Source organism: Aphelocoma coerulescens, chromosome 5, assembly GCF_041296385.1.
Source record: "Aphelocoma coerulescens isolate FSJ_1873_10779 chromosome 5, UR_Acoe_1.0, whole genome shotgun sequence".
Classification (NCBI taxonomy): Eukaryota; Metazoa; Chordata; class Aves; order Passeriformes; family Corvidae; genus Aphelocoma; species Aphelocoma coerulescens.
In genome coordinates this window covers 47,345,883-47,373,386 of record NC_091019.1, presented here as the reverse complement: position 1 = coordinate 47,373,386, position 27,504 = coordinate 47,345,883, and the positions used below count along the sequence as shown (strand labels likewise).

Genomic DNA, 27,504 nt, shown 5'->3' with positions numbered 1-27,504 from the left:
GTGGCCAAGAAGGCCAACAGCATCCTGGCCCGTATCAGCAATAGTGTGGCCAGCAGGACCAGGGCAGTGATCGTCTCCCTCCACTTGACGTTGGTGAGGCTGCAGCTCGAACCCTGTGTTCAGTTCTGGGCTCTCAGTTCAGGGGGGACATTGAGGTGCTGGAGCGTGCCCAGAGAAGGGAACGAAGCTGGTGAAGGGTCTGAAGCACAAGTCTGATGAGGAGCAGCTTGAGGGAGCTGGGGGTATCTAGCCTGGAGAAAAGGATGCTCAGGGGACACGTTTTTGCTCTCTACAACCACCTGAAAGAAGGTTGTAGCCAGGTGGGGATCGGCCTTTTCTGCCAAGCAACCAGTGACAGGAAGACGACAGGGGAGGTTCAGGTCGGCCATGAGGGTGAATTTCCTCACGTAAAAAGGGATTAGACGTTGGAAAGGGTTTCCCAGAGAGGTGGCGGAGTCAACATCCGTGGAGGTGCTTAAGAAAAAACTGGACGTGACGCTTGGTGCCCTGGTCTAGCTGACACGGTGGTGTTCGGTCACTGGCTGGACTCCATGGTCTCACAGGTCTTTCCAAACGAAACAATTCCGTGTTTTCCTCCCGCGCGCCGCCAGGGACCGCCCGGCCCCCACCGCCGCCTGCCGCGCGCGCGTCGCCCCCCCGGGCGGGGCCAGCGCCCTGGCGCGAGCCGGAGCCGCTTCCGCCTCGGTAGGGCCCGGCCGCGCAGCCTCGCGCACCCGCTTCCGCCTCGGTAGCTGTCATGGAGGCAGGGGCGGGGCGCCCCACGTGATGCCTCCGGGCCCGGCGCGGTCTCGCGGCAGCTCTCGCGGTGCCTCGCGCTCCCCCGCCCGCGTCCCCCGCTCGCCGGCCGCTCGCGCAGCGCTCGGCTCGCGCTATATAAAGGGGCGAGGCGGCAGCGCGGCGGCTGCAGCCCCGGGGCCGCGAGCGAGCCCGGCACAGGCCGCGGGGCCGCCCGTGAGCCGGGGCGGGACGCGCGGGCGCTGGGGGGACTCAGCCGGGCAGGTTTATTGTTTTAGGGGCGACTCCCCCCCCCGCGGTTGGGGGCGTCCCGGGGGGCTCGGGACATGGCGAGCTCGACTAACACAAACCCCGTGGTAAGGACCGGGTCGGGGGGCGAGGGGGGCCCCGGGGGCAGCACGGAGGGAGGGGGCCGGCGGGGCCCGCCGCCCCCTCCCCCGCACTCCCTTCCCTCCCGCCGCCCGCCTCGGGCGGTCCCGGCCCCCCGGCGGGCAGGGGCGGCGGGGGGGGCGCGGGGCAGCCTCGCCCCCGCGGCGGCAGCCAACTTGTGGCGCCCGGCGGCGGGGAGAGAGAGGCGGTGGGAGCGGAGCGGCGGGGGCGCGGGGCGGCGGCCCGGGGGCGGCCCCGCGGGGAGGCCGGGGGTCCGGCGGGGAAGGGAAGGAAGGGCCGTCGGGCGGGGGGCGCCGCCGCCGCCGGCGGGAGGCGCCCGGGGAAGGGGCGAGAGCCGGAGGAGCGCGGGCGCTAACGCCCGCCCCGAGGCGAGGGGAAGGGGCGCCCGAGCCAGGTTTCGGTTTTGCGGTGTCGGGGAAGCCCGCCCGGGCTCCGCTGGAGCCATTTTATGTTGCTTTGTAAGAAGGAGACGATGGTTGAAAAGCACTTATCCCAGTCCGACCGGATCGGCTAAGCCAGGCGAAAGCCCTCAACTCTGGCGAGCGAGGCAGTATTTATTTTTAAAAGAGAGAAGGGGGGGAAAAAAAAAAAAAAAAAAAGCCCCAAACCTCTCCCCCGTTCCCTTCTCGTGCTTTCTGCACCTTGGCGGGTGGCTCGCTGCTGCACTTGTACTCACAGAGGTTTGCAATAAGCAGTCACACAGACCTGCGCTGCCACCGAGCCCCCACGGCCGCCGCTCCGCTCCCCGGCGCGCCCCCGGCCGCGACCCCCGCCCCGAAGCGCTGGAGGAGACAAACCCGGCGTCCCGGCGGCGGGCTCGGCCCCCTTGTTTGTGGCTCTCAGATCCATCATGGCTTCCCCTGCCTTTCTGCCTCCCTGCTCCTTGTGTTCCTCCTCCCTGTGGCTGCCCTGTTTATATAGCGCTATTGCCGCTCTCTAATATAGACTCTGCTAGGATGGGAAGGTGCTTTCCAGCCCCACGTCACCGCCTCTCCATTTAAACACCACATCAGCCTTTAAATAGGGAGCGAGCCGCGGAGCGCGGGCTGGGAGGTGCATGCGTCCGCGGCGGAGGCTGGGAGACGGGCGGCTTGTCCCTCGGATCCCGACCGGCCTTTCTCACCGCTCTCTCTTCCCTCCGCGCCGCCCGTCCCCGTCGCTACCGGCCTGCGGAGCGGTGGTGCTTTGCGGGGGTGAGGGTGTCTCCTAGCCCGTGTCAATGGGCTTTCCTTTGCTTCTATGCATAGCACAAAGACAGTTTTCATCTCCTCGTGCATTTGAATCTGTTTACCTTTTCCTTCCTTTTTTTAAATTTTTTAAAATATTTTTTTATATTGCTTGGTTGGTTTTGGGTTTTGGTGTGGGTTTTTTTGTTTGTTTTGGGTTTGGGGTTTTTTGTCCCTGGCATACAGCTTGCACACTTTCCTGTGCTCCTGTAAAGTCTTCAAAGTAGCTTTTCTGCTGCATAGGGAAAGGAGTATTTAAACGGTTCTTTCCCAATGTATCAAGGAGGGTTGTGGTATTTATTTTATGGTGCTTTGCCAAGGTCTGACTACAGCTGTCTCCCCAAAAGTGAAGTTAATATTCAAGTTTTATGTATGGGTCATGGGCTGCAGATGCTACTCAGTGATTTGTGTGTTTCTGGTGTCTAAAGTCTACAAATATTTTAGTGCAGTCCAGCCAGAGCAGTGATTTTGGAATTTTCACTACTTGGTTTCATTACAATATTTGGTGTGCTACAAAATATATGAAAGAAAATGCAAAGTGTCTTAGTTTTCTTTTCCAAATCTGAAATTTTACTGCTTATCAGTTAGGTATATGCAATTGCAAGGAAACATCTTTGATTTGATATTTTGTCAGCTTTTGCATCAGAAAATTCTAGGAAAGTAGTCAGCTGTTACACAGAGGGCAGTTACTCAGCAGGATGCATACTGAATGTGTGTGATTTGAATCTTAGTTGTCCTTCTGTTTATAAACTTTTTGCTTTGTGTTTTGATTGTAAGAAAAGGATCTATTTCTGTGTAATAAATTAGGGGTTTTGCTTCTCTTTCTTGACCACGGTGGTACTGAATAGCAAAAAATATATATGTTGAATAGTCTCCAGAGTACTTCTAAATATTTTTGACTCAACAATTTACTACAACTTGTTTTCTTTCACTGTGTTTCTGTACTGGAAGTTCTTTTTGAAAGATGTCAATGTTTGGAATAGTAAAAGCCAAGCTTAGAATAAGTGTGTTTCAAATAGGTATGCTTTAGGTTAGTTTTCAATTAAGTAGTAAAATCCTACAATTTTGTCGAATTGGGTCTCATTCAGTAGCAAGAAATACATAGCTTACCCAAGGGTTGCCAAAGATGAGTAGGAACATTTTGAAATGCTGCAACCATGTGACTTTTGGAAGCTGGACTTGGAGCCTAATGTGTCGATGGCATCACGTCAGCATCTGATCAAATCCGAATTGCTATAAATCTGTTCTCTGCAATAAAGGACAAGTACTAGATGTTAACAGTTAGATGTAGTATAAGATTTTACAGGGGATAAAGGTAATTTATTTGTAAAAGTCCCCAACAACGTAACAATGTAGATTATTTGTGTTACTTTTTTAATGCACATCTTTGATGTAATTGAAACTAGAAGTAGTTACCTTTACGGTGTGCCCTTCTGGCTGCATGTGGCTGGCTTACAGCGGTAACTGCACGTCTGGGAGAAAATTAGCAGTGTCTCAGGGAGAGCTGCAGAAGCAACGAGGATCAAACTGTTTTCAAATGTACAAAGCATGCTGTGGTCTGTCTCTCCATAACATGTTGGTTATTAGAAATCGAAACTTCTGAAATCCCAAGTGTTGTGATAATAATTAGAAAGGATTGCAGTTTTTGTACCCTTGAAGTGGAAGGAATGTAGGAAGTGTAAGCCCCCAAAGGCATTTGGCATTTCTTAAAATAGCTTGCTGCTTGCTCCTGGATTTGGAGTGTGTGTGTAGCAGTGTCACCATACTCAAGAGTTTTCTTTACAAGATGCACAGAGAAAGTAAAATATAATCATTCCCTTATGTTCCTGGAGGGGGAAATAGTAGATTCCAAATCTTTTCTATGTGTTTGTGGTTGTATCTAATAAATCAGGAATTTTAATTATTGTCTTTAATCTGTAGTAAGTGCTTGGAATAGTGTTTATTGAAGAGCGATTTGAATATTTTGCTCTTAAAAGAGCTTGACATTTACAGCAATGTACTCTTTATGAGGGAGACACTTTAATATAAACCAGATGAAAGCACAATTATTTTAATAGCAATCTTTAAAGTTTCCATTTGTTCTCATTGCTTTCTCTGACTGAATGCAGAAACTTGTTGGAAAGCTCACCTACTATCCCATCTTTAGACTTATTCCGGAGTTGTATTACTGTTTTTATTTTTTGAGTAAGCAGTGTATGAAAATAGTTTTGTCATTCAACTCCAGAGTCTTAAATGGCTTATATAAACAGCTTCAGCATCATATAAATAATGCCTAAAGCTAACACTTAGTGTATGTTGAAAACAATACAGTGTCCTTTCTTTTAAAGCCTGGAACTTATGACTCTTTTGTAATTTTACAGGATATGCCTCTTTTGAGGTAGGAAAAGAGCATTCTGTGATGTTCTTCAGAATTTCACTGTAAATGTCTCTTGAAGGCATTGCTGGCCCCAGCGTGGGAGATGTTCCATTGCTGGGCTGGCTGTTCAGTAGGAGTGTACAAAAGAGAATTTCAACTGGACAGGATATTTCTGAGTATTATGTAAATGTTTATAGGTAGAATCAGACAGATACTGCTTCATTATAAGCATCCTAATCACAGAGCCATGAGTGTACTGTGTATATTACTGTGAACAGTGTCTGAAAATTCTGACCCATTTTGAGCTCCAGTGCACTGTGAGGTTCATGCAGAGGGATACATGCATATACAGACTGCTGGTGGGCTTGTAAAACCTGCACGGTCCTTGGCTCGCTCCACCCCTGCAGGACTGTCTTGTTTTGGGGAACTTAGCCACTTGCTTGGACTTGAATTTGTTTTTTCTCTTACCTACATAGGGAATAAAGGAAATTCCCAAGCAGACTGTTGGGCTGTAGAGTCAGTTTGGTATCTTTCTTACAGGGCTTTATAGACTCAGAAGGCTTTGTAAATAAACCTTACAGAAATACCTGATTGTGGAGATATGAGGAAGGATCTACTGGTGGAAATTTTTAGGGCCTGTTTGTGTAAAATCCTGTTTATTAGAAAAGTAGACCTAAGAGGTAGTTTAGGGATAGGAGGATTAAAGGAGAAAATGCACCCTCCATCCTGCAGGAATTTTGATTGTAATTTGAGGCACACAGGTACTTCTCTTGACTTAAATAAAGTAACTTACATGCTTGAGGTTAAGCATGTTTATTTGCACAATGTGGTTTTGGCATTAAGGAACAGATGCTTTTAATATAATAAGGAACAATATATGGAATAGGTTAAGTAGTGTTTCCCTGCTAGTGAATCATATAAGCTTCATGCAATTTGTTTAATTATAGAAATAATAGGACTTAATATTATTAAGTAGAATGTCTTTTTGCATCTGTTATGAATTAAGTGGAAAAATAATCCTGTTAATAGTGCTTGGTACTTGAGTTACTACACAGATTTAAAATACTAGCACTCAAGGCTGGCTTTGAAAGTCTATTTCAATGTTTATAAGCTCAGTTAATGCAGTATTTGAAACCTGGGTAAGTGAGCATGCAGTATGGTATGTTTTGTTTCTTTTGGAGAAGCTGTGGACATAGGTGCTGTAAATGTAGTTGTTAAGCATGGCAAACTTACCCTGTGACTTGAAGCCAGAAATTTTTAGTGGTATTTTTTTGAAAGACAGGTAACAAAAGGATGAATGATAACATTTCAGCTACTTGATCTGCAGCAGCATGTTTTAAATCTGAAATGTGATCAGTAACATAGAGTGGTTTATTGGGTTTTGTTGGGGTTTTTTGGTTTATTTTTGCATTTCTTTTCTTTTTTGGGGGGAGGGACTGGAGTGGGGGTTGTAAAAAAACAAACAAACAAAAATACCCAACGAACTTGAGCATGCCCCAGTGCAGAGTTTTTTTTTAAACAGTAAGGACATAATGCATTAAGCAGCCCTCAGACTGCTTATTTCCAGGTTCCAAATATGTTCTTTTATTCCCTTGTAATCTTAATGCATTTTCTTAAATTTTATTTTCATTATTTTTTTCTCCCTGCATATAAAGGTAAAGATTTTCAGCTTCCTTTTTGTGCTTTATTGACCACTCACATTTTCAGTGGATTAGTAAATCACGTGCTACTAGTCTCCCTACATTATTCCATAATTTAGTCATAACAGTTCCATAACATGTGCAATATACTCTTTTAGCATGTCTGCAACAAATTCAGTACTTCTGGAATGCATTAAGCTAATGTCCGTGCATAAAATAAATGCTTCAATGCATGCAGTAAATTTGTGTAGTTCCAGCACCTCTGGGCTAACTACTCGTGTTTGGTGCAGATTTCCTGTGTGTGCATTGGAGGCACAGCCTTCCTGGAGTGTCAAACCCACTGCACCAGTATAGGATGATTGTTTTGGATATATACAACGTATCTGATGTATGTGGCATCATTCAGGATTTATTGCTTAAGGGAGTTAGGCAGTGGGGAATGATAGTTTAGAGAAAGTTGTGGCTACTTTCTGATCAGTTTAAAATTGGTGTACTCCCAGCCCAAGGAGCAGTCTTGCTGAGTGAAGTATATATGGTTCACAGGCTGCAAGACTGATCAACCATAATTTACGGCTTGTAGTGCTACCTTGCAATTAAATAGCACAGATATTTAAGCCCAGCCAAAATCTCATTGAGGTTCATACATACAAAGAGAGGTCCAAGCTGTACTGTTTAAAAGGTACAGCATGTGCATAGTATAGTTCTCGTGTGGTTCTGTGAATTAAATTTTGTGCTTTAATTGATGTTAAGTGTTTGCATTCTCTGTTTTAAATTGTACCTTCATTTTAAAATTCACAAAATGGTTGAAATTGGAAGGGACCTCTGGAGGTCTTCTTGCAATCCACTTGCACAAGCAGGGCCAACTAGAACCCAGGACAATGTCCAGATGGCTTTTGAGTGTCTCCAGGAATGGAGGCTCCAGAAGTTCTTTTGGCAACCTAAAGTGACCTGTCAATTCACTTTATTTTTGATTGTTTAGGTGTGAAAGCAGTGTAATAATAACATAGTTTTAGTATTCCCCTAAAATGAAAAAATTGAAATGTGAAAGCATAAGTACTGATTGAAAACAGAAGTCTTCAAGAGTTTCTCAAACAAATACGTAAGGAAGAACAGGACATTCACATGAATCCTTCCAGTTTTTTGAGCCTTCAATTTTTTTTCAGCTCAAGATCATTCTGATCTTGGTGCCTGTTGAAGTAGTAAGCACTAGCAAGTTTCTTTTCCTGTCTTTAATATACTTTCAGACTTTGAATGTTCTTTAATGCATTTTGCACACATCCAAGCATTTTTGTGTATTTAGGATCTATATTTACAAGCAGAAAACAAATTGAGTGAATGGAAAACAATCTCCTTTTCTGTTTTAAATTATACTCTTCATGGCTTGGTAACTCTTGTGCTGTAGTTATGTCACAAAAGATTGTGAGCAGTCCCTTCCCTTTTCACCTTGTTTGAGATGTTCTTCTTGATTTACACCTGGCTGGATATTTCAGTCACTCAGAAACATGCAGTGTATTCTGAAATGCAGTTTTTTGTGGGGGGGGAAATCTTACTTTAATGTTAAAGTGACAGATTTTTTTCAAAACAGTGCTGACTAGTTACTTTTTTTTTTAAAAGCCTAAATTGTACAGGTCTGTAATTGAAGATGTCATTAATGATGTCAGAGAAGTTTTTCTGGATGAAGGAGTGGATGAACAAGTTCTCATGGAACTCAAAACAGTAAGTTGAACTTAAAAGTTCTTTTTAATAGACCAATACAGCAGTTAGTTTCCAAATCTGGCTGCTGTTGTTCACAGTAGAAATACTAATTTTTAGTTGATTAGGCACTGTAATCTGCATATCTGTAGCTCCATACCATTTGAATTGCACTGTTGTATAGACAGATCTGCTCACCTTGTTATTTTCCCTAACCTGATATCAGCAGTATTCTGAATGCAGTGTTACTTTGATCCCCAAAACACTGCATCTTTAAAAAGGAAAAATATGTTTATTTTAGAGACAGACAGTTCTTAGTGTTTCTCTGCAGGAAAAATAAAATGTCTGCACTGCTTGATGTTTTTGTCTTTTTGAAGAAGAGTTGCATTGTTAATGCATTTTCAGATTTTTGTATGTATGGTTTGTTGTTTGCAAAAGTATTGTCGTTTGGAGGTTGGTGCGTAATAAATCACACTGTATGCACCACACTTGCCTGAAGCTCTGGTTCAGAACTGTTTTACATGGAGTGTAAAACCAAAGGTCCAAAATAAAGGCAGGATGTTAACCTGAGCTCTAGTGGGTCTCCTATGGCTTTCCTCAAATTCTTCATGAGTTAAAAAAGCCCTTTGAAGGGGAAGGGAAAAGGCAGGGGGAAAAAAATGGCAAAACAACACTGCAAAAATAAAGGAAACTGGGAAAGTAGGTGACATCATGTCTCATCTTCTTCAGTGATTGTGGTGTTCCACATTTTCACAATATTTTTGAAGTATTAAAAAATAGATGGAGTGGGAAACAAATTGAGTTTGACTAGACAGAAACTTTTCCCATGAGACCATGACCTGTCTTGATGGAAACACAGTAAGTGCTATAAAAAAAGTGCTTTGGTATTTGTGTCACAGATGTGTTCTGCAAATGATGTCAGAAAAAACTAATGAGGAAAGAGACAAGAAGGAAAATGAAGTATTGAAGAGGAAGGGGGCCCTAAGCAGATTTTGAAATGATGACTCCTGGGTGCCTGTAGTCTTTCTGACTCAGATGTATTACAGAATACTTGTGTTGCTGTTTTCACAAGAGCTGCACTTTTGCATCTGTGTCTGTCCTTTGGTGATGTGTCAGCTGACATAAAGAAGTGTAGGGCTGGAGAAGCTGAATTTGATATTGTGGTAGAAACTGTATAAATGATTGTAGAGAGGCATTATCTTAGGTAGACGGGCAGCTTCTGTTGAAACATGTTAGGAGGCAGTGGTCTTTAAGCAACTTTTATTGAGGAGTTCCAAGAAGAAATGGCTTGAGGAAAGCTGTAATAAAGAATTATTTTTGTGATTAAAGAGGTAAGAAAGAAAGAATATAGGGAAATGGAAAACTTGAAGTCTTACTTAAAGTTACCAGTTTATCTCAATTCATGCTTCTATTAAGGTTGTTGTGAATCTTCCACACTTGGAAGAAAGAAAGAATGTTAAAGCTTACTCTTGGACTGACAAGGGGTATTTCTTTTCTTCGCTCTGTGGAGTTACCTTTTATCTATATCTGCCTGAAGGCTTATTGGGCTTTTTGCACAAAATAACCAGTGAAAACAAACTCAATTTTGGAGTACTGTCGTTACGTCGTTACAAATCCTGTTGAGTAAAAGTTGTACACAGATATTTCTCTTTCCTTTTCCAAACTAGCTGTGGGAGAACAAGCTGATGCAGTCTAAGGCTGTAGATGGCTTCCATTCAGAAGAGCAGCAGCTTTTATTGCAGGTGCAACAACAGCAACAGCAGCAGCAGCAACAGCAGCATCATCACCACCACCATCACACACCTCAGCCGCAGCAGACTGTGCAGCAGCAGTCTCAGCCACAGCAGGTCCTTATTCCAGCATCTCAGCAAGGTCAGACATAATCTCTAAACACTCTGGCAAAAGACTCTGAAGTTAGTCCAGCTCCTTAGCATGTCCTAAATCTAGGGCAGGATACTTGTCTGATGGTTAACTTCTTGTTTTTGTACTTGGCCTATCTATTCAATGGGTCGAGAAAGCTGTCTTGGTGAAAAGCGTTTTGGTATTTGTTTTAAGTGACATTCTTTAGAAGATTTTGAAAAAGCTGAATTCTTCTCTTGGTCTCCTACAACATAACATGCTTTCAGAGTGCATGACTTTCAAAATTCCATTAGCAGCTCTAAGTTGAAGCCAATATATACATAAGCAGTTGACAGTTTAGTCATGAGGTGCTAATGTCATCAGGAGCAACTTATTTCAAAAAACCATTAGTGGTTGGCATAACTCAATGCTAGGACATGAAAAATACTTGTACAATAGTCTGAATATGTGTTGCGGTTTTTTTTGTCTTAAAAGATGGCACACTCTGTAGACATGGACGTACAAGGTGTGTTTTAGCTAGGAATAATGGTATTGTTTCCTGTAATTACTGTCTTGAGTATTCATTAATAATTTAATGAAAAATGTTTTCAGCAATTATAATTTCGTTTGAAAGCTGAGATAAATACTACTGGATTTTACTGCATATATGCTCAGTAAACATATCTGCTACCTGTGAAAGGCTTGATTGAGTTTTCAGTGTTTTAAGTTTGTGACCTAAAATATTGATCTGTGGTAGTCAAAGACTTCAGTCTTCTTGACGGATTTCATGGATCAGAGGACCTGTGTTGTCATAGGCACAAAAGATAGATAAGGGTTGATATCCTTCCGTGTCTCCCCACAAAACCAGCCAAAACCCAACCACCATACATTGAATGCAATACAGAACTAATGTGACTAGTTTTTCCATGGTGTCGTTTTGGTTGTCCTTTTGTGGTTGGTTTGGGGCACTTTTTTGAGGGGAGGCAAAGATCGTGTTGGTTGCTTATTTTCTTTTACAGTACTTTTTATTTTGGCTAGACATAAGTCAGTTTTGTGCGTTGGGATGAAATTAATTTCGAGATGAAAGCGTCTCAATAAACGCGGCGGCTGCAAAGGCTCGGGGCCTCCGCAGGGGCGGCCGCTCACCGCGCCCTCTGGCGGCCCCTTGGCGGAGCAGCCGCGGCTCCGCTGACCGCGTTCCCTGCCCTGGAACATGGAGGTTGTTCCCTGTGCTCCCGGGGTAACACGCTTAAAGCTGATTTATTGTTGCCTAGTGTTTTGGCTTATGACCAAATGACAGCACGGAGACCAAATGAAATTAGGATATCGAAGTACTTCCATAGCAGAGGTGCATTTTCATGAATTACTTGACTTCCCTGTTCGATGGTGGAGGTGGTATAGTAGTTCTTCACATGACCTGGTGCAGTCCCAGGGAGGGATCAGAATGGTTGTCATGCTGATTCCTGCTGTCTTTCTATGGTCCTGGCACAAGTTCATGAGATTTCCTTAATCTTTTGCCCTCCTTCATTTCCCTGAAATTTGGAGATGCCCTCAGATCTCTGTACAAGATTTGTGAGGTTTCCTACCCCAGACTCTTTCCCAGAAACTCTTATTCCTAATATTCTTAAGTGTCATTTGTTCAAAGGATTGGATGGACAATAGTTTGTCAATGATTAATTCATTCAAATTGCTCTGTCACTTTCACGTTTACTGTCACTGATAATAGCAGTGGCAACCTGCTTGTTCCATAGACTTGGACACATGCACTTCGAGATGATCAACAGGCTGTTTGTACAGTTTAGCTGTCTCTTTCCTTTAGAACACCAAAACTGCTTTGTTGTGTGGGACAGGTGGTTTATCACATTTCATCTGCTTCTGCTGCATTAGAAAAACAGTGAAGATCATGAGCGTACATCTGTGCTGACTGCACATAGCTCATGCTAACTGCAGCATCCTGTTACTCTTCATCTTGGAATAATCCTTGCTTAAGTCTGTTTTAAGAGTTAACTACTTTTGTTTTTGAAGAACTCTGATATTGGACATCATCAATTTTATCAACATTTCACTAATACCTTTAATTTCAGAAATATATTTTCAGTCTTGCTTTACCTAGATTCAGAATAGGTAAATGAAGCCCTTGAAATAAGATCTGTAAAGGCAGAGCTGCTGTTGTCTTGAGAGTAAAACTTAGTAATGCTAGAGACTGCTTATTTGTTTTTGTGATGAAGCTCCAGCTGATGTTTGGGTGATGTTCTTTCTAAGTTGCTCTGGCTTGAATGTTATTTTGGGCAGATTGTATACTTTTCATTAAATGCTGGGTTTTTTTTGTTTCTAGCACCTCAGCAGCAGGTTATTGTGCCAGATTCCAAGCTGATACCACATATGAATGCATCAGGCATGGTAAGAGAAGCAGAAGTTTATACAGGCTTACACTGTCATTATGTAAATTGTTTTGATTAAATAGTAAACACAAATCTGATATTAGTTATCAGAGGCTTAAAAGTAATTTAGGACACACTGGTAAAGCTATCTGCCATCTTTCTGAGTTTTGCTGCTGCACTTACTGCAATTTAGGAACAGTAATCTATAACTTCAGTTCTGATAACAAATCTAAGACTTACCTTAAATATGTTTAACCAAAACTTTTTTAAAATCAGAAATTGGAATACTGCTGGTATGAATCTGCATGATGATGTGCTCATGTACCAGTACACCACCATTAAGTGATGCAAGCATAGGGTATTTGCTCGATGCAGGAAAAAGCATTAAATACGCTCAAACGGAAGTTTACATTGAATGAGAGATAATTTAGCATTTCACAAAGATTTTTGCTGGTCACATTAATTTGATTCACTAATTATGTAACAGTATATAGAACTGAGTCTAGTCATTTACAGTTTTCTTGCACTCTCTAGAGTTTAATATTGCTTATCTTATCTTGCTTTAAATGCCCTGGCTTGATTTAAAGGAAAATAAGTTGTTTGCAAAGCTTTGAAAACAACCCCTAATATAAGTTAAATATGTGTATTATGATCATAATTCATTGCATTCTTACCAGTTCTATGATAGAAGCCCATAAATCAAAAGTTTTATGATGAAACAAGTTTTGAAGCTGGAACAGCCTTCTTAGCCTTTACTTTCCCCTTACCTGCTGATCTTGCTACAGAAAAGAGCCTGAACTTTGTTACTTGAAAAGCATGATTTACCCACAAGCCAAGAGCACATAAATATTCACCTTTTTCTTATGTTTGACAGCCATTTCAATGGGATTTGTAACTTCACAAGACCAACAGTTATGTGTTTTTGTCCTGTCTCGGTTATCTCAGGGTATCAACAAAATGAGTATGCCAAGCTTTTTAAACTCCACTGCTGTCAAAATGTTGATGAATTGTATACCACAGAGAACTACCATTCAGCAAAGAGTTACAATCAATTGTAAATACTGTTTGTGTTTATTAGAAACATTTAAGTTGTTATAAAAGAGTGGATATGACAGACCTTGAGTATTTTGGAAGGCAGAGAGGAATGAGAGTTCATTCATCTGCCTTTGTCTGGAATGGGAGGATGCATACAAGCATGTTTTAGTTTTGTGTGGTGATCTCTAATCTTGGCAGATGTAATTGTTATATTGACTAGACAGATGGGGAGATCCTGTTCCTTCTAAATGGGAAATACGCACTCTACCCAGTAATAAAGTTTAACTCCTTACAGTAACAAAAAGTAATTGGCCATGGTTCCCTTATAGTAGGGGAGGGGAGGCTTTTCCATAGGCAGCTGAAGTTGGACCCTTGAAAGGGAGAGGCCTCTAGAGAAGTCTATCACCCCCCCCCGCAAGTTAAGGGCTTAATACAGATACTTGTGTTTGGAGCTCCCAAAATTGTGTTGGAATTCAGTTTCCTTGCAGGTTCAAATCATTACTCACTGATAGTTCCACTTTCTCTTCGAACCAGCTGTCTTGAGAGAAAAAATTAGTCATTCTGTGAACAGTCAGTACACAGTATGTGTAGATTCACTCAAAGGAGCTGTGTGATGAGGGACTTGAAATGCAAATCACTTACAGAATGAAGAAAAGTGCAAACCTGATTACTACTCCTTGTGAAAACAAGACAGGCGAACATAATCATGGCTTCAGTACCTTATGTTTCTTCAGATTTTTAGGCCCATAGCCATAGCTGCTTTGAAAAAGTGTAACTAAAGTTGCCACATGAACAATGTAGTGTTGTACTGTATTGGTAAATCAGCAGAGAAGGCAGAGGTTTATCTGCTGAGCTTGGAGAAAAACAAAGAAACAATATGGAATTGGGTTAGGGTGTGATATTTAGCGATTTTGCTTCAGTCTTCTTCCTATTAAAGAAAGAAAATAAAATAATTTTTATATGTAGTATAATGTACAGTTGAAATGCCTGCATTTCAGTAGCTGCAGGAACTTGTGTGAAAACACTGTAAACAGCAATAAAAAGTTAGATATGTTCAGGCAGAATGTTGTGAGATGAAACACTGTCAATATTATGGTTGTGGTTAAAAAGCTTTTCTTGTATTTCAGAGTGCTGCAGCCACTGCAGCTACATTGGCTCTCCCCGCTGGTGTTACTCCAGTTCAGCAGATACTTACAAATTCAGGTAATTGTAATGTTCAGAACAAACTATAGTTTCAAGGGGGTTTAAGAGGGAAACATTCTGGGCTTTACTTCTTGTTATTTACTGCTAAAAAGCAGAGTCTGGGAATCCACCCTTACAAGGTAGTGCAATCTCTTTTATTTGATTCCTGCACTTTTTGCTCACTGATTTTCTTATGAACCTTGTGGTTCTGCCCTAATGGTGTTGTAGGTTAGAGTCTGTGTAAGTTTTCCCCACTTAAAAGCACAAGGATTGGTGTTGATGTCTTTCCCTTTTGTGTACATATGAGCTTTGTGATGCGTAATCCGAGCTGAGGTACTGTGCTGGGTATAAAAGCAGTATCACTATTTCTGTGCAGAAACTTCAAATCCCATTATGAAAGCAACACCACATGGCTTCAGAAGAGTAATGTTTTAAGGTTTTTTGTACCTGCTAAGCATGCAAAGTGGAATTTCTTACTTTGCTAGCAATCCTAACTTTATTTCTTATTTATAGTTTCTAAGTACTGTTATGCCATGCATTCAGAATATAATTGTTACTTTGATGAGCAGCATATCTCATAATTTAATGTACTTTTATATTATGTTGATTTTATAAACCTGATTATAGATCTCTATTGCATAGAAAGTAAAGAAAGGCCTGAGAAATCTCATTTTCTAGATCTATTACTGCTTTTGCCAGAGTAGTTCACCTAGTATGCTCAGAATCACCCGAGACTTAACCCTCCTGTTTTAAAAACTTCAATGGTATATAGTTGACGTAAAATTTAAATGTGCAACTGTTCTAAAAATTAAAATCTTCCCAATTTTAAGGAAGCACATCTATGTTTGTTATGGCACAGAATAATCTGCAGCCCATATTTGTTACTTTTGTCGTAATACTTCAGTTTTGAACATTTATAGTAATTTCTTAGACTAGGGTTGGGGTAGTCCCTTCTTTCAGACACGTTTAGCTCCTTCAGTAAATAGAGCTTTGCATTTTGCTGTGGAGGGAGAACAGAAATCCATCTCTGAGGGCAATGTATAAAGTTCAGGATTATCTAATTTAATTTCTTCTCTCTTTAACTCCACCTTTCTGATAAGAAATGTGAAAAACTAATGCTGGAATATATCTTAGCTCTTGCTTTTCAGAATTGCACACTATTTCTAAGTGTGTGTTTGTGTCTTGGACATATTTTGTTAAGTGATGAAGGGTAAAAGATGGTAAAGCTAAAGGATAACAAAAGGAAGTCAAGTGCAGGTATTGTGGGAACAGAAAGGAGAGGTGGACAATAAGTGTAAGGATAGATTTTTTCCCAAAAAACACCTGCAAATAATGCTGCAAAGAAAGTTATGGACAGAGGAGTTTCTTGAAATGTGGCAATCAGAAGGGAAAGATTCTGAGGAAAGGTCATAATTTCATAGGACCCTGGAAATATCATGGTGTTGGCAGTGGATAGAATTTTTATATTGTGAATATCTGTATTTCTGTTTTGGTTTATGTTAATTTGTCTTTCTGGCTGTAAAAATCCCTTTTGAAACAGGAGGTATGCTCCTAAGTGGGAGCTATTATTTAAAATACTGTGCTGTGCTAAAGGAGTAGTCTGTGGCCTGCAAAGGTAAATTTACTTTTGGATTGCATACCTCGTTATCATATTTAGATGGTAAAGAACCCTATTCTTTGTTTCTGGCACAGCTGCAATTGCATAATATCTTTTCACTGAAGAAAGTGAATCGTTTTAGTGTTTCTCTCTTTTAATTGCCACTAATATTCTTCCAGGAAACAAGCTTCTAAACTAAGATAATTTTAAAAGTGAACTTGTACATTTGATTAATTTGATACTTATTTTACTACAGGCCAGATCCTCCAAGTAGTTAGAACTGCAAATGGAGCTCAGTATATTATTCAACCACAGCAGCCAGTGGTTCTACAGCAGCAGGTTATACCACAAATGCAGCCTGGCGGGGTACAAGCACCTGTTATTCAGCAGGTAAAGGAAATTTTTCGAATAGGAACACTTGGAAGAAAAAAACATAATAGTAATTATTAAAGAAGCTTGCATTTTTGTGGGCAAGTTGAACTAGAACACAAAGTCAGAAATGGTATAATTAAAAAAAGAGAAAGTTGTGTCAAGTGTGGTGGGGGTTTTTGGTGGGTTTTTTTTGTTTGTTTTGGTTTTTTTTAATGAACGATCTTGAAATGTTGTTTTTAATGTCAGTTTTATTCTTGCCAGCTACTGACTGCAGTTTAAAATTTCTTTCGTGCTTCTCCTGATGACAGTTATATTATGTGCATAATCCTAGTCTACATACTTGTAAATTAATTGAAATGATTGAGTCACATAACATGCAGAACAAAATATCTGAAACTCACAGTCCTTGGTTATTTTAGTAGTGAATACAGTTTGTTTTAGAAAGATTTTTGTTCAGCTACAAGGTCAACTGTTTGTCCAGACCGTGTTAGCATTGAATTTAACATAGTCACATTGTCATCGTGTCACAGTTCTACAGTTTAAGCATGACTAACAATTTGTAGAGTTTAATTTTTTTTATAAAGAAGGTTTTTAAAAATCATCTTTTACTTGAATTAAAACATTGCAGTGCTGTGCTTGGAACTCAGGTGTGGTGGTAGTGCTCATGTTGTAGAATGGATAGACTTTTAAAATTTTTTCTTAAATTTAGCAATGCAAAATGCAGAAAATGAGCATCAAGTAGTAAAAGAAGGTATGTGATTAAAATTATATACCTGATATAGGTGGAATATTTGTAACTCTTCTGTAATTTGTTCAAACCAGATTGATATGCTTTAATTTTTTTCTTCAAGGCTGTGATGTGGTAGTCTGTCACGTTAGCAGCCACAGTACTTACAATGATATTCCACCAGGTTTTGGCTCCTCTCCCTGGAGGGATTTCCCAGCAGACAGGAGTGATTATTCAGCCTCAGCAGATCCTGTTTACAGGAAATAAAACTCAAGTTATACCTACAACAGTGGCTGCCCCTACACCAGCTCAAGCACAGATTCCTGCAGCTGGTCAGCAGCAGCCACAGCAACAGCAGGCACAACCACAAGCACCACTTGTTCTCCAAGTTGATGGAACAGGGGACACATCATCTGAAGAAGAAGATGATGAGGAAGAAGAGTATGATGATGATGAAGAGGAAGAGAAAGAAAAAGATGGGGGTGAAGATGGCCAAGTTGAAGAGGTAAACGTAATGTTATGGTTGTGTTTCAATTCAGTTTTTTTCTTTGTATTTTAAGGAAAACTGTCTATTCCAAATAATTACATGTTTCAGTAATTTTGGAAATACAACTTTTACCCTTGTACTTCAGATAGTTTATTTCTAATATTGAAGTTGTGAAAATGGTGTGTATTAGCAGAGCACCTTGAAATGCAGCTGGGGAGGATGTGGGGCAACCCAGCAAAAGTTAGCTGTGACCAACGCCATTTAACAAACTTCAGTAGGAATATTTTTGATGTTACGGAGAGGTCAGTCATGAAATCCTGAAACCTTCGTGAGCAAACAGAAATAGTCAACTTCACTTGAGACCAAGTGCATACAAAAGCAGGGTGTTAAGGTTGATAAAAAGGAGAGCAGTATTTGGCTCACTGATAGCACTAACAGATGTGGTCTGCCTGTATGTCACTGGCTATTCCATTGCTTTCTGTTACACAGGAACAAGCTGAGAACTCAAATTTGATTATAAAGCATCTTCTAGAAACACATCTGACCTTGATTTAATAAAATAAGGAGACAGGAACAGGATTGAGTTGTTGCATTCTTAATAGTATGTGCTTGATTTAGACTTTGAGTTGGCTTGGTTTTGGACTTCAGGCAGTGGTTCTTACTGAGTTTTGGTGTGTTGCACCAAAAAGCCCCACAAGAATAAGAAATCATATAAAATGGGTAGAGGGTGGGGGAATACTACTAAGTTAAAAGTACTGATACTTAGTCTCAGGCAGAAAGCTTGGTACTCCCTAAATCTGTCCCTAAAATGTGTTTTGAACTGCCACATTGCTTCCAGACTTCTCTACAGCCTTTCCAATTATTTTAGATTCCATTTAAAATGCCAGTATGAACAGTTTCACAGTCTGTATCACCCATGCAAGATAGGCAGGTAAAACTTGTAAATAATCAGATTTTCTGTAGTACATTTATAGTGGTGTCTTAACAGTATTTTTTCTGTTACAAATTACAGGTTGGGTTCACATCACTTTTCCATTATATCATTCAGCATTCATGTCAGTTTGAATGTTTTAATAGTTGCCTTATTAAGTATGTCATTATTCTTAAATACTGAGTGTTCCTTAACCTTAATGCTAGCATTCTGGAGGGAATTTTTATATGCCAAGATTTCATTATCAGCATGTCAAAAATCTTTTATTTTTTGCTTCCTTTGCTCCTCAGCAGCTACTTTGAGTGAACCACTTCCTTAAAGATTTTGAACTCAGTTAAACATATCATTCCTTTGAATGGAATTAGGACCTGTAGTACACCTTCTTCTCTCACTAGCATCTTGTCCACTTAGCATATATATTTGGGAGTATATTTGTTGTTCTGCATTTATTAGTGGTTGTTTTAGCTGTGAAGTGTTTGTTACTCACATAAGTGTGCGTGTTGAAGTTTGTTTTCAGTTTTGGTACATCAAACGTGAATAAGCCATGGAGTTTCATTTTTATGGTCACATTGCTCCTTATGTGCCCTTAAAAATGAAACTCCATCGCTTATTCACATTTGATGTCACCTTTCCACTGCTTAGATGCTTTCTCAAAATGAAAACCTGCATACTTTTGTATGAACATTTGCAGTGAAGGAGCAGGAATGGAATAGTTGTCGTGACATACGGCTGCAGTGCTCAGAATCTGGCCTGGACAGAAGTTTCAGACTAAAATTCATAAGAGTATATCTTCTCCAGATGGAGGGTAGGAAGCATCAGCACTCTGTTGGAAAGCCTAATATTCCCCACCTCAATTGCATTTTGGGTCCTGTATTCATAGACAACACTGTAGCCTCATGTTAATAATTGAAGTAACAGCTCTAATCTTGCCAAACATGGTAATTTTTTGCATGTGTTTCTTTCAGGAACCTCTGAACAGTGAAGATGATGTGAGTGATGAGGAAGGACAAGAACTGTTTGATACAGAAAATGTTGTTGTGTGCCAGTATGATAAGGTAAATCTCTACAGAAAACCATCCAAGAGTTCTACTTTCTCTGTTCTTCCTATCAGGTCATAATTTTTAAGTAGTATCTTTGTGACTGTTAAGTACAGATAGATCTGTACAGACTATAATATGAATAGAAATACAAGAATTACCTATTGTTTTTAAAACAGGTTTGTCTACCCTGTTTGTACTAAACTTGGTAATGAGTAAAGCTGAGAAGAATTTGGCTGCATTTTATTTTTCTTCATCCTGTCCTTTTGTGCCCTTTAACAAAAGGACAGTCTTCTGGGATCAGGAGAGGTGAACTATTGTAAGTTTGTACATTTATTGTGGCAATGAACAGGAAAAGTAGTCATCAGGATTTAGACTTGTGGAAAACTGTTCCTTGATCACTAAAAGTATCTTTTCTGAATGATAGGATAGTTACCAGAGGAGAAAGGTCTTTCTGTGCTATGCATTGTGCTATATGAAATGGCAGTGTGGATGGAATGCTTGTGCTTGTTTTGCTTTAAATTCTGCTGAATGGTCTTGCAAGAATTCATTCATTACAGGGGATCGTGTTTTCCCTGGAATGTGCAAGGATTCATCTGTGCTGGTTTTTTTTTAAAATGTGTCTAGATGACATCAGAACCTTTTGGCTGAGGTACACAGATTATTCAATGTGGATTTTTTTTCTTTGCTTGTACTCGATTAATTGGACTATAATGAATAGGGATCCTTTTTAAAGCAGAAAAAAAAAAGCTGTAAGCTTGTTGAATAAAAGCTCCTACGTTGCAAAGAATGGCTGTGTTAGCAAGTCTTCGGTTATGCTCAGACTCTGCTTAGACTTGCCATCGCATTCAACACAAAATTTAAGATGAAGTGGTATCAGTTTATATCTACCAGCCATCCATCCACCAGTGGTCCAGCCATTCCAAAACTGTTTTGAGGCAAATTGTAAGGAATAGTGAGGGACCTCAGAACAGCAGTCAGAAAAGCTTATTGGGAGCTGCTGAAGCTGAGCAACAGGAACTACTCTGAAATCCTCATCCTCTTAAAAGTTAAGAATGGGAACTTGGTAGGAAACGGTGCCCATCATTAACTTCCAGTGCCACATGCTCTGAAGGGACTTCATCTCTTTTCAACCAATCATTATTCAGTTTGTCTGTACAACACATAGGATCAGCTTAGATCTGAGCAGCTCCCTCCTGCTGTGTCCTCCATCAGCTGATGGTGGTGGAACTATGAGACAAGGGCAGACAGGTAGTAATACTCATGTAGACCTTTTTACCATCCTTCTGTGAACTGTCTCTTGAGGAAGAGAGAGTGCCTTCTCAAATGGCTAACAGAGGATTTTTTCCTCTACCTGTTAGAAATCGATTTGATTATTTTTGAATCCTTGAAAACTGTCTTATGACAAGAAGTTTCATAAATGTATTGTGTGATGTGTGGAGGATCACCTAGTTTTTAAACCCATTAGTTTCATATGGTACTTCCTAGTTCTAAAGCATCTTCTTTTTTGCTTTCTTGTGCTGTTTACCATATTGCAGACTGTCATAACCCTCCTCAGTCATATCTTTGAAATCAGAGCTGCACTTTGTTGTCATTTGTACAACTGTTCAAACATTTGATTGCTCTTACTTTCATTCTCCAGATCTGTTTTATTTTTCTGTAGATACGGTTTAGGGAGGAACACAGGTAACACTTCAATTTATTTACTGGTGTAGCAATAGTTTTTGCACTGGTATGCTTTTGGCCCCACTGAACACAGAGCTGATATTCTCATGGGAAAGTCTTAGAACACTGGAATCTCTTTCCTGGCTTGTAATTGTTAATTCAAACCCACCACTTTTATTGTCCATGTAAATTGAAATTGATTTTTTTTCCCCCATTGTTACTATCTTCTTATGCCTTGAATGCCACCATTGTTTTCTTACACAATGAGTTAGGGCAGTAACATCGTTCTGCAGCTCTTCAGTAACTGGTTTTTTGTATGATCAGTACGTTTCGTCATGTTTCAGATTCTTTGTGAGCTCTTAAACTCTGTAGATTCCAACCAGCACAAATCTTTGCTGGAATGAACTCATTTTGTTGTAAAAACTGTGTTCTTACCCTTGTTTTCCCATCTTTATTCAGTTATTTATTTGTCTGAGGACCCTCCGTCTAACCTCACAGCAGCTAAAATGTTTCTGATCAGGGATTCTTGTGGAATGCAATTCAGTAGGGCAAGTAGTGTGTATAAGCCAGACCTTTCCTTGTTCATTTATTTGCTGACTTTTGCCACTGATGGTCTTTTTTTCAGCTTTAAGTGAGAACAGACCAAGCAGTACTGCAAATAATTAGTAGAGTGATATGGTCATAGCTGTTTTGGTGCTATGTTACTGTTTCTACAGCACTAATGGTAGATGGTGAGACTTCCTATGCTTGGTAAAAATGGAAAAAACGCAGCAGGGTTTTCTGTGTTTATGACTTAGGTAAAATTTTAACTTTTTCTAGATCATCTTTGATCTAGAATTGCATCTTTGTTCCATCTGCAAAAGTTTATGATAGACTTTCCTTTTGGACAGCATTTCAGCTTTCTGAAAAGTCTTTGCATTCTTTGAGTATCTGGTCATCTGGTGATCTTTTGCTCTTTCAGATGCAATTTTTGATAGACTGCAAGTGTATTTTCTTTAGTTTTAAATTAAACAAATAGGATGGACATCAGGAAGAATTTCTTCCCAGAAAGGGTTGTTGAACATTGGGAATGGGCTGCCCAGGGAGGTGGTGGAGTCATTGTCCCTGGAGGAATTTAAGGAAAGTCTGGATGTGGCACTCAGTATTTTTAATAATTTAGTAATGTATGTCTGATAGTTATTTTTATTTTTCTTGCCCTTATAATTTACTTACGCATTATTACCTATTTCTGAGGCAAAGTAATATTTTAACATTTTTGCCCTGTTTTTAGATTCACAGAAGTAAAAACAAATGGAAATTTCATCTCAAAGACGGCATCATGAATCTTAATGGAAGAGATTATGTATTTTCCAAAGCCATTGGGGACGCAGAATGGTGAAGTTTTAAAAGACAAAACAAAAGAACTCCCTGTAAAAGGAAGAAAAATAAAAGCAAAACAAAAGCAGGAAAGGTTGAGACTTGGATGTATACTCCAATCAAAATGTGTATCTGCACATCAGAAATAAACAAAAGTATTGGAACAAAGGTAAAATGTGGCAACAAAGACACTACTTCAGATGAGCAAGCCATGGACTGTAGCAGCTATAGCATTGTCTGGGAGCTGGTTTTGTGTGTTAGGAATACCTTAATTATCAATTCTACATACAGGTACCTACAGCTGGTATTTAGCATGTAAGGCTTTGTCCCCCCGCCCTTGATTTAAGATTTTAAAATACTTCTTCCACTGATTGAAGGAACTATTCCCTTTCATAGATTATTAATCTGAAAATGCTTATTGTGTGTACAAATCTTTGCTTTGAACACTTCCTTTTGGTAGTGAGGATGGTCAGAATCTTACTTAAACTGCGTGCAAGCTTTGTACAGAAGGGTAAGAATTAAGGTGTTAAATTTTAAATAACTTGTATAAGGAAAATATTTTTAATTCTGATACGCTCATTAATTATTATATCTATTTGTTGTTTTCAATGCATTTCCCCATAAACAGGTTGTTGTTCCTAGCAGTCACAAAATGGTAAAATGATGATTTATATTTCAAAATTATTTTAATAGGTTTTATTTAGGGCTGCATTTTTCAAGTTTGAAGCACCTCATCCTCCACAAAAGTCAGATTACTTAATTTGTTAATTGCATTCTTGCTATTTAGTGGTGGTTCAGCATCACTGAGCTGAAACAAGTAAGTTTCCATTGATTTAAAAAAAATATGTATTTGAAGGGTTTGGAGACCCTTTGAATCCAATACCTAGGTAATGCCATAATAGATGCATTCCTTTACCTGCTTACTATGTATGTAGTCCAGACACCCACAAATAATTCAACAGACCACAGGAATGACTAAATTTTTAATACAGAAAATCACATAAAAATTCTAACATCCTAGCTGCAACTCTTAATCAAAGATCTGCTTTACTAAAAAGTATAGCCAGAAGTTACCTGCAGCAGTTAATCTCTCTAATGTTTCCAGATGGCATGTAATTTCATGAAGAGAGCTGCACAGCTTTGAGAACACAAATTTTGTTAGAGTATCTTTAGGCTGTCTTGGTAACAGCAAATCAAGCAGTCAGATGCACTAAACCTTGTGTAGTCACTTTTTCACTTGCCTTTTTTATTGTTTATTTGTTTGGGGGTTTTTTGTGTTCGATTTGTGAAAAGCAACAAAGTTATTCCCCCCTCCTTCCCTTTCTCACCTCAGAAGTTGAACAACTTTTCTTTGTGCGTAGGTCATTCTTGCAAACCCTGCTTTTGGAAATGCAGTTACTTTTGAATGAGGAGAGGGAATGGGCATTATACTTCAGAAACTGTTGAGGAAGGAATGTTCATGTGGCTCAAAATTTTGCATTTTGTTGGGTGCTTGGAAAGATTATGAAAAAAGGACACAGCAAAGATAATTTTAACTAAATTAGGGAAGACCATGAGAAGCAGACATGGTTTCTGACTTTATTTTTTGCTTGAGAATGAGACATCTTAAACATTATTTAACAAAGTCACAAGTGTATTTTAGCAGTATGTAACAACTGCTTTAATTTTCATTCTCTGATTTATTTGCCTCCAAGTGCATTTGTAGTCTCAGTAGTACATAGAAAAATCACAACGAATTGTAAAGAAGGTTTTATTGCTGTAATTTTTTACACCTGTGCTCTCATTGATAATGACTAAAACTGCCCGTAGGCATGTCTAGAGCCATATGGTTATTAGAAAGCAGTCTACATTCATAAATTTTATGAAAAGTTAATTGATGATTTTTCTAATTGATTCTTCAATAATGGGATCATCATTTAGAGTGCATTTTTAGCTTGGGGCTTTCAAGGTATCTCAAACTGATTGGTGTTTGCTTTCTTCTGAACAAGGCAGATATTTTATTTTTTTACCACTGTTGACACTTCTATGTACAACTGCAAGGAAATCAATAATGTACCAACTAATTCCTTCCCTCACCTATTCCATGTCTGTTACTGGTAAGTCTTAAGTAGTGGACTTCAGAAAAATTTCCATAATGCTGCACAACCAAACCAACAAAAGGAAAAAACATCCCTTTAGCTAGAGTTTCCTTTTTATACTACTGGAACCCAGTTTACTTGTGCAACACTTCATTTTCATAGAACTTAGTGATATTTCTCTCCCACATACATATACTAGAAGCTGCATAGCCTCTCTATTTATTTTTAAGGGGTAGCTGAATTTTAAAGGTAATTAAGCTTAATTTGTTCTGAAGGATGTTAGAAGCTTTCTGAACTTGCACAGCCTCTTGCAAGCTAATTGTATGGTATGCTTTTCAGATATTTGTATTTGAAGACAAAACTTACCTGTGACGTTTTGGGAAAGCCAGTCAAACCATGCACATACCAAACTGTGCTCTTATTGCTACATCAAGTGTTCCTTTTTTTAAGTCAAAAAGCATGTTTTAATTTCATTTTATTGTAGCAGCTTGCTGTAAGAATGTAGTTTGCTTAATTTTATTATTGTACTTGAATTTTTAATCATGGTTTTAACTATATAACTGAACAGACCATTTCATTAGGTTCAAAAGAAACCATTCCTTTCAGAGGGCAAGGGATTCCCATGTTCATAAGTGATTTTTTCCCCCCTTAGAAATAGCTTTTTTTTTTTTTCTCCCAATTTAAATAGTTCAGTATTATGGAAACAATTAATGGTTTCAAGAGGGCTTATGTTAAAATTTGCACAGATAACGGAGCACCTTTTTTTATGATGAAAAAAAATGGGGAAGATAACTTCAGAATTACAACCATGATGGCTGATGAAACTTGTAGGGCAATTGGGCAAAATTGAGTCTTGTGCCTTTTCAGTTTGCAGAATACCTGTTTTGCCAGTCTGACAATGATTCTTGAGAGAGTAAATTTCCTGCAGTGCTTCAATCAGAAAAGCAACTTTTTTTTGTGCTAATTCTGTTGGGTTTTAGTGTGTGCAATCATTTAAAACCATCTAAGTGGAAAACAAATTGAAATGTTTTCTTTTAAGGAGATAATAGAGAATTTAGTCACATAAGGAATTTTATTGGACTATTTAAATAAAATATGTTTTTATTCCCCCTCAGTTGCTAGTTAGCAACAAGATTTCTTTGAGACTTCATACTCCTTGTTCCTGCATTGTACTGACAACTTGCATTTAAACATCATTCAGTTTCCTAAACACTATTTAAAGTGACAGTTGTGGTCCGAGTTTATTTCCAGGATTGATATGCGATTCCGAAGCACATTTTCAAGAAGAAAGCAAAAAACATGTTGCGTCATGTAACTGATTTTTTTAATAAATGTTTTCTTATCTTTCTGCTGCACAATTAGGAGTGTTAAAGTAAACTTCATTGAGTCTGTGAAAATAATTTCACCACTTGACAGTTTGCAGTAATTATGTCACCACATAACACTACCAGAGTAAAGTTTCTTAATTTCAGTGAAGGAGTTAGAGACCTTGTTAACTAAAGTTCGTATTGATTTAATCTCTTCAATTTGTAAAAGCTCCTTTAAAAACAATAAAGCCCCCCAAAATTTCCCCCAAAGCAAAAGCTTCCTAATAGAATGCAATAAGATGTCCAGGAAATGAACAGTGGTTTTAGGGCAATGCACACTGGATTGATACTGGGCTGCCTTACACAGCACCGTGGGGTTTACTGTGTGCCATCCCACGCCACCCATGCACCCCCATCTGAGATTAGAGTTCTTCTCAGACTTTGAGATTAGTGACTATACAAGATGAAGAAACTTGCATATTGTTCTGTATTGGTGTCTGGCATTTAAAGTCTCGTTTTCCCATTGCTGTGATTGGTTGGGAAATGTGTAAAAACCAGTACATTGGTTTCCATGTCGTCTACTTTTTTCAGGCAGTTCATGCAGTGTGTTTTTTAATTATTATTTGGTGGATTAGATGTTGTGGAACAAAAGGAGCTTTTTGAAACAGGAAAAACTACCTGGGGTTAGCTATATGTACAGTCATCCAATGAGACATGTTCCAGAGTGCATAGGGTACCAATAGATTATGGAGTGGGGGACTATCCTTTTTTGCTGTTCTGAGCTACTATTGTCAACTGCTGTTGTACATATACTGTTATGTGTAAGGGGGTAAATATATTTATTATGTTTGTAAAATTCATTCTGTACAATTGCAGATCAAGGTTGCTCCTCTGTGATATACAGGATATTATGTTTCAAAGGCCATGCTTGGAATACGATTAGAGAACTTAGTATTTTGATGTACTAAGACCTATTTTAAGTTTAATATTTTGCCTTTGCAAAAACTTTAATTAAAGATGTTATTTAAAAATGTTTGCCACTTCATTTACTATCTTGCATGCGCATTTGTTTCATATGTAAGGCTTATTACTAATCCATAATAATGTTGAAGATTCTGAATTATTTTCATCACGTGCAGGTAATTTCACTGTCGCTTACTTGTTGAGTTTGCCTTGCAGACTTTCAATTTGATATCACCAGACTATTATAAAAAAAGTTCACAGTTTAATCTTGAGGCCAGACTTGGATATTTGTTTTAAGGATTTCTCCCTGTGGTAACCTAAGGCTAGGTGTTAAGACAAGATTGGTTGAAAAACTTGGTTGTTAGGGCCAGTGGTGTCCTGAGGTTGCACTGGGGAACAGTGGCCAGTGGGTTGAGGGAGGTGATCCACCCCCTCTACTCAGCTGTGGTGAGGCCACATCTGGAGAGCTGTGTCCAGTTCTGGGCTC

At 39.5% G+C, this 27,504-nt stretch overlaps 1 protein-coding gene across 2 annotated transcripts; it reads left to right on the top strand.

Moving 5' to 3' along the window:
* The first annotated feature begins 804 nt into the window (after positions 1-804).
* Positions 805-27,099, top strand: GTF2A1 (general transcription factor IIA subunit 1). 2 transcript variants are annotated; one of them, XM_069018022.1, is made up of 9 exons: positions 805-1,112; positions 7,983-8,084; positions 9,728-9,932; positions 12,235-12,299; positions 14,443-14,518; positions 16,351-16,484; positions 17,378-17,698; positions 19,577-19,666; positions 22,584-27,099. In XM_069018022.1, the coding sequence occupies exons 1-9, from the start codon at positions 1,083-1,085 to the stop codon at positions 22,689-22,691; spliced, it is 1,131 nt and encodes a 376-aa protein (XP_068874123.1). In that variant the 5' UTR covers positions 805-1,082; the 3' UTR covers positions 22,692-27,099. The 2 variants fall into 2 exon arrangements, with proteins under 2 accessions (XP_068874123.1, XP_068874124.1); XM_069018023.1 differs by lacking the exon at positions 805-1,112 and adding an exon at positions 2,192-2,339.
* The last annotated feature ends 405 nt before the right edge of the window (positions 27,100-27,504 follow it).

What these genes read in the sequence shown, in the direction of transcription:
- GTF2A1 (XM_069018022.1), top strand. Translation starts at nt 1,083, where the DNA reads ATGGCGAGCTCGACTAACACAAACCCCGTG. An exon ending in ATATGAATGCATCAGGCATG is followed by an intron (nt 12,300 to 14,442) that starts GTAAGAGAAGCA and finishes CTTGTATTTCAG; the next exon opens with AGTGCTGCAGCCACTGCAGC. An exon ending in GCAGATACTTACAAATTCAG is followed by an intron (nt 14,519 to 16,350) that starts GTAATTGTAATG and finishes ATTTTACTACAG; the next exon opens with GCCAGATCCTCCAAGTAGTT.